This window comes from Monodelphis domestica, chromosome 3 (assembly GCF_027887165.1).
Source record: "Monodelphis domestica isolate mMonDom1 chromosome 3, mMonDom1.pri, whole genome shotgun sequence".
Classification (NCBI taxonomy): Eukaryota; Metazoa; Chordata; class Mammalia; order Didelphimorphia; family Didelphidae; genus Monodelphis; species Monodelphis domestica.
Genome location: NC_077229.1, coordinates 62,839,688 through 62,853,469, shown reverse-complemented (window position 1 = coordinate 62,853,469; position 13,782 = coordinate 62,839,688). Strand labels below are relative to the sequence as shown.

The following is a 13,782-nucleotide window of genomic DNA, read 5'->3' as shown; positions in this document are numbered from 1 at the left end:
TAAAGGATATGGAAGAAGACCTTAAGTATATAATGCACATTCCCTGTGGAGAACTTGGGCAAGAACTGTTAGGACTTGCAAGGCATGAAGGGCTACAGTTTATACAAGTAGAGGAAGTGCCCATCCATAGCCAAGAGATCATGGATCCAGTGAAAGATAGAAATATGTAATCCATTTACAGAAGTAAAAGGTTCAAGACCAAAAACTCCATATAAGAGGTGTCTACTGAATTTGAGATTTTCTAGCTAGGGAATTTTAAATATCAGTCCTCTTCTGTTGTCCAGAATTCTTTTCAGGTAGTCACAAGTTTACCAACATTGAATAGTTGCTATCAGACCAGTAGTCTAGTGACCTGACAGCCAAGAAGTGACCTCCCTAGTGAAATGTCTTCTTTTGGGGAGTTTAGTATCTGCATTGAGTTTTGAGTAGGGGTTCCTTTTTAATTGTTACACATGAGGTCAATGTATAACAAATGTCCAGCCACAGTGCTGGGAGCTGTCAGGCCACGATGTCTTGACATGGTCACTTGTGGAATCCAGGAGGTCACAAAGTGACTCCTTGGCAGAATGGAATCACCCACTCAGCCCCTCTGTATGATTTCTCTCACCAACATCCCTTATTAATGGAATTGACATGATTATTGTTCTCTCCCTAGTCTCAGAAGGAAAAATATAAGAGCAAATACTCGTACATTATTCCCCCAGAACACCACTAAAAGATCAAACTCAAAAGACTATCATGGGTTAACTTCTGTGACTCCCAAGAAAAGCTGGCACAAAATGCTTGGTATGCCATGCCTCAGTTACTTGATTTACCAGCCAAAACCCTTCCTAAAAAACTCCCCAAACTCTGAAAAATTACTAGTACCTCTTTGATCCCTCCACTTGATTGTTGATTGTCTCTAGAATTTCTGATTGATAATCTATTTTTATTGAAGGTAATAAGTTATTTTCCTTAATTATAAGCTCAAAGCTCCTCACAGGTTAATGAGAAAATTTAGCCACCTCTGACAAAATCATTTATCTTTTGTAAAACCTTTGTGTATACTGTCAGAATCAATAGTTACAATATAAGAGCACCAGATGAGTGTTACAGACTGTTGGAAGAATACAGAGGAAGAACAGAGATAACAGGTTCTCTGAGCTGGCAGGGACCTTAGAAGCCATCTTGTCTAGCCTCCCCCATAGTAAGAATTACCTCCTCAGCATCCCCGGCAGATAGGCTTAGCATGTGTTTCTGCCTTCCTTCTGGTTTCTGATTAATGATTGAAAGAAGTTGGGTCACACTTTTACTCAATCTCTGAGCAATGCTAAATTCCTTTACTTTTTTATATTGATGCCTGGTTCCCTTCTGTTAAGAAGTGAGAAGAATAGCATCTCTTACTTCTGGTTTCATTGCATAAAGTACAGGTGTCAGTGGGACCATCAAAGGGATCACCTAATCCATCTGCCTCAATGGAAGAATCCCTTCTACAGCATTCCTGACAGGTCCAGCCTCTGCTGGAATATCTGTAGTAAAACTTTACAAGGCATCTGTTCCATTAAGGGCCAGTTTTCATTGTTAGAAGGCTTCTTCATATTGAACCAAAGTCTATCTCCCCATGTTGCCTTTGCCTTACTCCTCTACTACCACTAATGTGCCCTCTTTGCCCATGACAGTACACTAGAGAGTTGTTATTGTCCCTTCCTCATCCTGGTTGCCATTCTTTGTTTAGATTCTGTTGTATATCCAATTTTAAAAGGAATATTTATGGAGTACTGTTAGCTGCTTTGATTTGAACACTGTAAATCTTTTAATTCAGTCTAAAATCACTTCTGTTTTGGCTGAAAACAATGACTAACACTTTTGGCCCAAATTGAACTTGCCAGGTCTCTTTCATATGACTTTTGTCTGACTACTCTCATCCTGTATTTTTTTACAACTCCTTTTGTTTTATCTAACTTCACATTTATTAGAATTATAACTCAGTACCTATATTCTGCCATTCTAGACTCTAAAGATCTTTCCTCATCCTTGTTTAGACTTCTCCATTTTGGCAATAGATAAAGAACCCCTGGCTACTCTTCCTGAGAGAAGATACCACATTCTTAATAAAAAGGTTACTTGGAAAGTTGAGTCTACTGAGAACAATGATGTGCTTGCTGGACTAGAGAAATCCTGGTCCTTTTTAAGGGAAGGGAAACTGATTGAATATTTTCTTCAGAAAGGAAGGATAAGGAGTCATCTGGGTGACTCAGTGGATTGAGTCAGGCCTAGAGACGGGAGGCCCTAACTTCAAATCTGGTCTCAGACACTTCCCAGCTGTGTGACCCTGTGCAAGTCACTTGACCCCCATTGCCTAGCCCTTACCAGTCTTCTGCCTTGGAGCCAATACACAGTATTGACTCCAAGACGGAAGGTGAGGATTTAATAAAGAAGAAAGAAAGAAAAGAAAGGAAGGATAGATCAGGCCAATTTGAAGCAAAAAAACTGACAATTTTGATAGAGAATCACTGCTAATAGTGAGAAACTAATGACTATTCATGCACTCTTGTTTCTTTCCTTTTTGAACATGTGTTTGCTTGTCAAAGGATCACTTCCTTAGTAAAATAGTTATTCCTGAGTGAAAGTCTAGGCCCCATCTTTTAATATTCCAATCCTATGTGAGATCCTTAGATAACCTAACCTTCATACCTCTGCCTCTAGTTTATTGATATTAAACATTGCATTTAGGCTTGAACTACAATTTGTTTTACCAAGAAGACAAATATCTCTCTTTGAGAGATGGATGAAATTCATTAGATTCAGACCTAAAATGCATTAATCTACAGTTTGCTACAAGAATTTGAAAGTCCTAAAATTCATTCATATACCCAGAAGATATTCTCTTTGTAGACCATAATTTGTGTATATGTGTAACATCTTGGCATACTTGTTCACTGAAGTTTTTTTGACAGCAAAGCTAGTTGCCATTTTACTTTTCTTTCTCTTACTGGCCTTGTAGGTATCTTTGAACCATCTCAAGCATTACAGCCTTTTAAAGTCAGAAACTGGTGCTCCTTGTTCCCTTTCCTTTAAGCTATAAATAAACCTAGCTACTATCTTTATCATGATTGATTATTAAATGGGTATGAGGAGATGCAGATCACTTTGAATGAAAATCTAAACTTCATCTTTTAATATCACCATCCTCTACGAAGGCCTAGTGAGAGCCCTATAGCCTTAATACTTTTCCTTCTCTAAGAGTGAGACTCTGACCTGATAACCTTGAAATTCTTGCCTTTTCAAAATATAGGCAGACCAGGTATAGGTAGTCTATCCCCAGTTAAGTGGAGATTTACTGCTGCTGTTATTCAGGGCTATATCTTTTAATAATATTACTATTATTATGATTGCCACAGAATTTCTTAAGAGTTACAGTGACTTTCATTTGATGCTTTAAAAAATAAAAAAGGCCTGTCTAAGTAACAACTCAAGACAGAAGGGCAAGGGCTAGACAAATGGGGTTAAGTGGCTTGCCCAGGGTCCTATAGCTGGGTAATGTCTGGATCCATATTTGAACCCATGTCCTCCTGACTAAAATTTGCCTTGCACTGTGCCACTTAGCTGTTTTGCTTTCATTTGATTTTGATGGCACTTATGGCATAGTTATAGCAGATAATATTTCTCCTAATTTATAGATGTAGACATGAGGCTTAGAAAAGGTAAGTGACTTGTCAAAGCTCTTATGACTAATAAAGTGTGGAACTAGGACTAGGAATCAGATTTTGAGACCCCCCCCAATCAGTCTTTCCATATTATAATGCTACATTACTGTTAGAAGTACAGATTCCCATTGCAGCTTGAACTTGTCATGTTCCCATTTAAAGATCAGTTTTCAAGTTTGAAAGGGATTCAGAGAGAATCATTCCATTACATAGGACACATGGGAGGTTTGGTGTATGAGGGTGGGGGATATGGAATAATTCCCTCATTGGCCACAATTTATGATTTCCTTTAGATTTGAGTATGTGTCTGACCATAAAGTGAGATTTGAGGGAAAGGGATAAAAATATACCAGAACATATATAAAATATATGCAAAAGTAAGTATAAAGTGATTTCAGTAGATAAAGAAAAGAACATTTAACTAGGAAGATCAGAAAAGACCCCTAGTAGAACGTGGCACCTGAATTGTACTTTGAAAGAAATTAGAGATTCTACAAGACAAGTAAGAAGAGAATACTTCAACTTAAGGATAGCCTGTGCAAAAGCATGGAAGGAAGGGTGTTGGTGCATCCAACCAAAATGGAGAAATTAGGAAATTGGGCTAGGTCTTAGGAGAAGGCTACAAGTTCTGTTTTGAACCTGTTGTGTTTGAGATCTTTTGGGCATCCAGATAGAAATGTCTGGAAGGTAGGCATATAGTGAGGCATGATCACAGTTCAAGGGCAAGATGTGGATTGGATCATCAATTTCACAGTCATCTGGAAGCAAATTGAGTGCACAGAATGTACAAAAAGATGAGAAGAGAACCTAGGTTTGTTCCTGAGGTATGATCACACACTGAGGATTGGGACATGGATGATAATCATAGGAAATTGAGACAGGAAGGTTGATCTGGTAGGAGAACCAGGAAAGCCCAGTGTCTCAAAAAAACCCAGAGGAAAACTTTCTTCAGAGGAGAGAGTGGTCAATAGTGTCAAATGCTGTAGATGTCACAAAGCCTAAGGCCTGAGAAAAACTTACTGGATTTAGTAGTAAGTTTAATAGTTTTAGTAAAAAAGATTTAATAGTTTAGTTAGTACATCCATTGGTAGGGTAATTTGGAAGCTAGATTACAGCAGACTTAGAAGTGAAGGCAGTTAGGAAGTAGAGGACACTGTTGAGGGCAGAAAGTGAGTAGTGCATTCTTCTTCATTGATAGTCTTTAAGTAGAGGCTAAACCAGTTCTTCCCAGAGGAGAAAACTGAGACTTAGAAAGGGAGATCAGACAGCAAGATGGAGCATAACCAAAAATAGAAACTGGTGTTCTGACTCGTCAGGTCAGGACTACAGTTTATAGAGGAAATTTGAGGTATGTGCTGGACTAGATCACCTCTGAAGTCAGGACAGACTCAGTTTCTATGATTCTAACAATGCCTGTTTGAGTAAATTTCCCTGAAAGAACAAAGGCGTGGGAGAAAATAGGATTAAAGCATGGTATATTTATCAAAACAGTAGTCTTAAGTGAAGTAGGGCCAGGAAGCATGAGGAATTCTGTACTAAAAGGGTCATATTTGAAGCTCTGGGATCAATGACTTAAGACAACCCTTGTTAAAGTGAGATACTAGTTCTTGATCCTATTTCTAGGTTTTGTTTTAATCTCTGGTTTGTGAAGAACACATGGTGCTAGAACATAGCTTGAAGTAATAACTAGACTAGGATGGCAACATGGCTAAATTTTTATCTTGCTGATTTTTTTCCCAGGTACTACCGAGGGGCTGTGGGAGCCTTATTGGTCTATGACATTGCCAAGCACCTAACATATGAGAATGTGGAACGTTGGTTAAAAGAACTCCGTGACCATGCTGACAACAACATTGTGATCATGCTGGTAGGGAACAAAAGTGACCTGCGTCACCTCCGGGCTGTACCCACTGATGAGGCTCGGGCATTTGCAGGTGGGTGGCCTTGGTCAAAGATCTGGGGGGCACTCTTGAAGGTAGGGAACTTGAATCTGGGAGTTTTCTCTGCTGTGCTCTGAGATTGAGCTCAGTGTCTTCAATTCAGTTCAACAAATAATTCCTTAATCCCTTGCTGGTATGTGAGATCCTGGACTAGGCATCTGAGATAGAAAGATTAAACCTAACTCAGTTCCTGCCATCATGGAATTTATTTACTCTAGGAGAGAAAAATAATAATTCTAATATATATTAAATCCTGTTTTCCCATTAACTTTCTTCTCTTGAATGGCTTGTATTTTAGGTAGTGACTTTGCTGGAAATGTCTTCAGCTTCTAGAGCAGGGCCTTCAATATCTTCTAACTCACTTATTCTAAGTTCTGAGTTTGTATGTATATAATAATAAGTTTAAACTGTTTTAAGATTTACAAAGCATATTCTTCACTTTCCTGTGAGGGTAAGTAGTACAATTATATATTCCCATTTTATATATATGGAAACCACTGCTCATAGGGATTGTGACTTGCCTTCAGTCACAGAGCTGTTAGGGGTCTGAGACTGGTATCAAAGCCAAGCTTTCTGATCCCTGGTTTGATGCTCTCTTCACTATGTCCTATTGTGTTTCAAGAAACCTTTCTCTTCTACTTCTCCAAAATGTTAAAGATGGTCTATCTATCAACAAGGTGAAGGATAACCAAAAATAGAACCTGGTGTGCTTCTGACTCCCCACATCAGGACTGGGGTCCATCAATGAAGAGAATGCCCCTCTATCCTGAGAACAGAACCCACCTTTATAATAAAAGTAAAAGTCAAGAAAAAGGCTAGGAAAATGAGCAAACATAAGAAAAATCTTAACCATTAGGAAATTTTTATGGAGAAAAGGAAGAGTAAGGCACAGACTCAGAAAAGGACAGTGAGAGCAAAGCAGCTACACATAAAACTTCAAAGACAAATATGAATTGGTCTCGGGTTCTGGAAGAACTCAAAAAGGATTTCAAAAATCAAGAGAGCTATGTTTTGTGTTATAATACATGTATAACCCAGATTGAATTGCTTGTCAGCTCTGGAAGAAGTGAGAGAGACAGTTGGGTTCATATAACTTCAGGAAACTTATTATTACATGTAATTGGTGAAAAAAAATCAAGAGAGATAGAGGAAAAATGTGGAAGAGAAATGAAAACAATGGAAGAAAAAAAAACCAGTTAAAAATAAGAATGGGCCAAATGGAAAAAGAAGTTCAAAAGCTCGTGGAAGAAAATAATTTCATAAAAATTAGAATTGAGAAACTAAAGCTAATGGCTTCATGAGACATCAAGAAAAAAATCAAAAGAATGGAAAAAGAAAACATGAAATATCTGATCAAAAAAAAAAACAACTAACCTGGAAAATAGATCAGGAAAAGAAATTTTAAGAATTGTTGAATTACCTGAAAACCATGATAAAAAATAGTGTAGAAATCATATTACAAGAAATTATCAAAGAAAATTCCCCTCATATTATTGAACAAGAGGGTAAAATAGAAATTCAAAGAATCCACCAATTGCTTCCTACAATAAATGCCCAAATGACAATTCTCAGGAATATTATAGTTAAATTCATGTGTCCTCAGGCCAAAGAGAAAATACTGCAAAAACTAGTTTACAACCCAGAATCACTTAGCCAGCAAAACTAAGTATATTCTTTCAGGGGTGAAAAAATGGTCATTTAATAAAATAGAAGATTTCCAGGCATTCCTGATAAAAAAAGACTAGACTTAAACAGAAAATTTGATATCCAAATACAAGTCTCAAGAGAAACATAAAAATATAAGTACAAAAGAGAAAGTTTTAGGGATTCAGTGAGATCAAACTGTTTATATTCCTACATGGAAAGACATTTGTAATTCTTAAGATATTTATCAGTATTTTAGCAGTTTGAAGGAATATACATAGAGGGTATAGGAATAAACCTACTAGGATGATATGCAAAAAAAAATCAAGGGGTGAAAAAGAGGATTGCATTGAGAGAAAAGGGAAGGGAGACATGGAACAAGGTATATTATCTCACCTAAAGAGACATGGAAATATCTTAAAAGGAAAGGATTAGGGTGGAGAGATAGGCAATGCTTAAACCTTACTCACATTATAATTGGCTGAAAGAGGGAATAACAACCATATTCATTTGGATATAGAATCCTACCTTATCCTATAGATGAGTAGGAAGGAATAAGACAAGGAAGGGAGAGGTATGGGATAGTGATTAAAAGCAAAACACTTGTGAGGAAGGACAGAATGAAAGGAGAAAGAAAGAGTAGGAATAAAGGTGAAAATAAGATGGAGTTGATAATTGTATGATAATCATGAGTCAATGTGAATGGGATGAACTCACTCATAAAAAGGAAGCAGGTAGCTGAGTGGATCAAAAACCAGAATGAATCTACAATGTTGTTTACAAGAAATACATTTAAGGCAGGACGATACATACACACAGAGTAAAAGGTATGGAGCAGTATCCATTGGGCTTCAGCTGAGGTACAAAAAGCAGGAGTAGCAGTCATTGTCCCAGACAAAGCTAAAACAAAAATAGACCTAATTAAAAGAAATAAGGAAGGAAATTAAATCTTGCTAAAAGATACCTTTATAGACAATAGTGTCAATACTAACCATAAAGGTGCCAAATGGTATAACCTCCTTTAGAGGAGAAACTTAATGAGCTTCAGTAGGAAATAGTAAAACTATACTAGCTGGGGGACTTCAAGGGATTTCTCCCTTTCAGACCTAGGTAAATCAAATTTAAAAAAATAAGAAAGAAGTGAAGGAAGTAAATGAAATTTTAGAAAAGTTAAAAGTAATAGATCTCTGGAGAAAATTAAATGGGAATAGAAAGGAATATACCTTCCTTTCAGCAGTATATGGTACATACACAAAAATTGACCATGTATTAGGGCATAAAACTTCACAACTAAATACAGAGAAGCGGAAATAATAAATGCATCCTTTTCAGATCATAAATAAATGTGAATAAATCAATAAAATTACAATCAATAAAGGTTTGTGGAAAGATAAATAAAAAATTAATTGGAAACTAAATGATCTAATTCTTTTTTTGTTTTTAACCCTTACCTTCTGTCTTGGGGGCAATACTGTAAAGATTAAAATTTAGGGAAACTGAGGCAGGTAGAAATTAATTTCTCTCTGCAAGGAGTATTATATTTTTATGAGGTTTATTAAAGATTAAGGATTAAAGAAAATACAGGATAAGAAAACACGTGTCTAGGCCACAGAAAGGCCTAGACACAACCCCACCTACATTATGAAAAGAGCCACCTCTGCTCCAAAATGGAAGTCCAAAAACCCACAAAAGCCTTTGCAATCAGGTTAAATACCTTCTCGATCTCGGCCCACTTGAGAATTCAAAGCATTCTGGGGAAGTGGAGCAAGGGCTTCTGGGGATTGAAGTCCAGAGCTCGAGTCTATTTTTACAAATACTATGTATTGGCTCCAAGGCAGAAGAGCAGTAGAGGCGAGGCTATAGGGGTTAAGTGACTTGGCCACAGTCACACAGTTAGGAGATGTCTGAGTCCAGATTTGAACCCAGGACCTCCTGTCTCTAGGCCTGGATTCCAATCCACTGAGCTACCTAGCTTCCCCCTAAATGATCTAATTCTAAACAAGGAGTGGGTCAAAGAATAAGTTATAGAAACAATTTCATTAAAGAGAATGACAGTTAAGAATACAACATATTGCAATTTATGGGATACAGACAAAGCAATGTTTAGGGGAAAATTTATATCTCTAAATACATATATTAATAAAATAGAGAAAAGGCAGACCAAAGAAATGGGCATGCAACTTAAAAAACTAGAAAAAGAACAAATTAAAAATCCCCAATTAAAGAATAAATTAGAAATCCTAACAATCAAAGGAGAAATTAATGAAATTGAAAGTAAGAGAGAACCATTGAATTAATAAGACTAGGAGTTGGTTTTATGAAAAAACAAAATAGAGCATTGGTTAATTTGATTAAAAAATAAAATAACCAGTATCAAAAATGAAAAGAGTGAATTCACCACTGATGAAGAGGAAATTAAAGCAATCATTAAGGGCTATTTTGCCCAATTATATGCCAATAAATCTGACAAATCTGACAATCTAAGTGAAGTAGATAAATTTTTATAAAAATATAAATTGCCCAAATTAACAAAAAAGGAAAGAGAATACTTAAATAGTCCCATCTCAGAAAATGAAATTAAATAAGCAATGTATTCCCTAAGAAAAAATCCTCAGGGCCAGATGGATTCACAAGTGCATTCTTTACAACATTTAAAGAACAGTTAATTTCAATACTATATAAACTATTTGGGAAAATAGAGGAGGAATCCTACCAAATTCTTTTTCTGATACAAATATGGTGCTATCAACTAAGCCAGGAAGAGCAAAAACAGAGAAAGAAAATTATAGGCTAGTTTCATTAATGAGTATAGATGCAAAATTTTTAAATACTAGTAAGGAGACTATAGAAATACAACACAACACAAGGATCATTCACTATGATGAGGTGGGATTTATACCAGGAATGCAGGGCTGGTTTAATATTAGGAAAACTATCAGCATAATTCACCATATCGGTAATGAAACTAGCAAGTCACATAATTATCTCAATAGATAAAGAAAAAGCCTTGGGCAAAATATAATACCAATTCCCTTAATTAATTAATCTGTTTGCTTATTCATTCATTCATTTATTCATTTATTTATTTATTTATTTTAAGGCCTTCTGTCTTGGAGTCAGTACTGTGTATTGGCTCCAGCTCCAAGGCAGAAGAGTGGTAAGGGCTAGGCAATGGGGGTCAAGTGACTTGCCCAGGGTCACACCGTTAGGAAGTGGCTGAGGTCAGATTTGAATCTAGGACCTCCGGTCTCTAGACCTGGTTCTCAATCCACTGAGCTACCCAGCTTCCCCTGTTTATTTATTTTAAACCCTTACCTTCTGTCTTGGAATCAATACTGTGTATTGGTTCTAAGGCAAAAGAGTGGTAGGGACTAGGTAATGGGGGTTAAGTGACTTGCCCAGGGTCACACAGCTAGGAAGTATCTGAGGCCAGGTTTGAACCTAGCTACACCTCCCCCCCCCCCCCCCCCATTCCTTTTAAAAACACTAGAAAGCATAGAAATAAATGGGCCGTTCCTTAAAATGATAAATAATATCTACCTAAAACCATCGGTAGGTATTTTATGTAATGGGGGTAAGTTAGAAGTCATCCCAAGATCAGGCAGGTGTGAAGCAAGGATGGTCATTATGTAACCGTGAAAAATGTGGGTTTCAAGACTGTGAATCGCCAAAACTGTAAAGGTTTTGGCCAAACTGTAAAGATAATTTTTGGTGTCTTGATTTAAATAAAAAATAAGTGGTCACCATGGGAAAATTCCCAAATATGACAATACCCAAGTCAGCTGGGTTTTATAGAGATTTTAATTAATACAAATGAAGGAATTAAGGGAAGGGAGAGACAGAGAGAAAGAGAAAATAGTAGGTGATAAGTAAGCCTTAAGAGAGACTAGTCAGTCTTTTATCACTCACCACAAGATCATCCTAAAGCAAAACTCCAGACCTTCACTGAAATTCTCAACTCTTGAACTCAGTTCAGAGAGCCAGCTCCTCCAAACTAACTCCAAACTCCAACTAAGTTCAGAGAGCCTCCTCTGAACTCCTGACCTCCTTTTAAAGAGAATTTTCTCTTATGTCACCTCCCCTAAATTTTCACGTCTACCAATCACAGTAGACGCTTTTCCCAGGTCTGTCCATTCTTAGTTCACATCTTCTTTTGTTATCACCTTCTCTGATTAGATTATATCTTCTGGGTATTTCACATCTCTTTGCTAAGCTTGCCCTTTGTAAGTTATTTGACCTTTTAGTGATTAATTTAACCTTTATAGGTACTTATCACCTTATCACCTTTTTGTATTAGATCCAAAATAGACCACCTAGCTTAGGGTTTTTGCTTCACTATAAGTATGAGTTGGGGACGTTTCATTGTTCAATCAGGAATTTTGTATAATTTTATCTTCCCCTAAGGCACTGAATGAGCAGGGTGGAGTAATTTTAAAGTTCTCAATGCATTCTTGACTAAGTACCTCCATTGTAGAAAATGGGGAATAGCTTAATCAAATCTTCTGAAGTAGAGTCTGAGAAGTTTTAAGATTATAATTATCACCAGTATTATTCATATTATATAATGTATATAATATTATATTAGAAATACTAGCTTTACAATTAAGAAAAAGAAATTGAAGTAGGCAATGAAGAAACTAAATTATCACTCTTTGAAGATGATATGATTGGGGACAGCTGGGTGGCTCAGTGGATTGAGAGCTAGGCCTAGAAGGGGGGGAGGGTTCCTGGATTCAAATCTGGCCTCAGACACTTCCTAGCTGTGTGACCCTGGGCAAGTCACTTAACCTCCATTGCCTGGCCCTTACTGTTCTTCTGCCTTGGAACCAATACACAGTATTGATTCTAAGATGGAGGGTAGGTTCTTAAAAAAAAAAAGATGATATGATGGTATATTTAAGAGGATCCTAGAGAATCAGCTAAAAAACCATAACTTTAGCAAAGTTGCAGGATAAAAAATAAACCCATATAAATCATCAACTTTTCTAAATATTACCAACAGAGTTCAACATCAAGAGAAAAAAAGAGAAATTCCATTTAAAATAACCCGCAACAATATAAAATACCTGGCAATCTACTTTCCAAGACAAACATAGGAATTATATGAACACAGTTACAAAACACTTTTCACACAAAGTCAAATCTAAACAATTGGAAAAATATTAATTGCTCATGGGTAGGCTGAACTCATATAATAAAAATGACAGTTCTACCTAAACTACTTATTCAGTGCCATACCATTCAAACTACCAAATAATTATTTTATAGAACTAGAAGAAAAAAATAACAAAATTCATCTGGAAGAACAAGACATCAAGAATATAGAGGGAATTAATGAAAAAAAAAATTGAAGGAAGGTAGCCTAGCAGTGCCAAATCTCAAACTATATTATAAACTAATAATCATCAGGTCAATCCGGTACTGATTATTCAGTGAAATAGATTAGCTACACAATATACAGGAATAAGTGACCTTATTAACCTTGTGTATGACAAACTCAAAGATCCGAGCTTTTGGGATAAGAACTCACTATTTAACAAAAACTGTTGGGAAAACTGGAAAATAGTATGGCAGAAACTAGGTATAAACATCTCATTCCCTATATGAAGATGTGGTCAAAGGGGATATATAATTTAGATGTAGTGATACCATAAGTAAATTAGGGGAACATAGAATAGTTTACTTGACATAAGAGAAGGGAAAAATTAAGGCCAAATAAGAGGTAGCATTATAAGATGTAAAATGATTAATTTTGAATATATTAAATTAAAAGGCTTTTGTACAAAGAAAACCTGACATAACCAAGATTAGGAGGGAAAAAGCAAACTAGGAAAAATTTTTATAGTAAGTTAAGAATACAAGTTATTCCCCAATTGACAAATGGTCAAAAGATCTGAACAAGTGGTTTTCAGATGAACAAAACAAAGCTATCAATAATCATATAAAAATATTCTAAATTATTCAAGAGAAATAAAATTAAAACAGCTTTGAGGTATCATTTTACATGTATCAGATTGGCTAATATAATAGTAAAAGAAAATGATAAGTCTTGGAAGGGTTGTAGCAGAATTGTGACACTTAATGCATCATTAGTGGAGCTATAAACTGATTCTATCATTCTGGAGGGCAATATGAAACTATGCCCCCACAGGGCTATAAAACTGCATACCCTTTGATCTTGTAATACTGTTACTGGATCTGTATACCAACGGGATTATAAAAAGGGGGAAAGGATCTACTTGTCCAAAAATATAGCAGCTCTTTTTGTCGTGGCAAAGAATTTGAAACTATGGGGATGTTCATCAGTTGGAGACTATCTGAACAAATTGCGGTATGTGTTGGTGATAGAATAGTATTATGCCATAATAAATGATGAAACTGATGCAGAGTGAAATAAGTAGAACCAGGAGAACATTGTGCATAGTAACAGCAATATTGCACGATAATCAACTGTGAAAGACTTAACTACTCTCAGTGATTCAATGATCTGGGACAATTTTGAACAACTTTTA

The 13,782-nt window shown here is 36.2% G+C and overlaps 1 protein-coding gene across 1 annotated transcript in view; it reads left to right on the top strand.

Annotated features, from left to right (window-relative positions):
* RAB11B (RAB11B, member RAS oncogene family) overlaps window positions 1–13,782 on the top strand; it is a 43,827-nt gene that overhangs the window by 20,422 nt on the left and 9,623 nt on the right. The window contains exon 3 of the mRNA XM_007489467.3: window positions 5,427–5,620. Within this exon, the coding sequence (XP_007489529.1) occupies window positions 5,427–5,620 (194 nt within the window). The remainder of the gene's footprint in view (window positions 1–5,426; window positions 5,621–13,782) is intronic.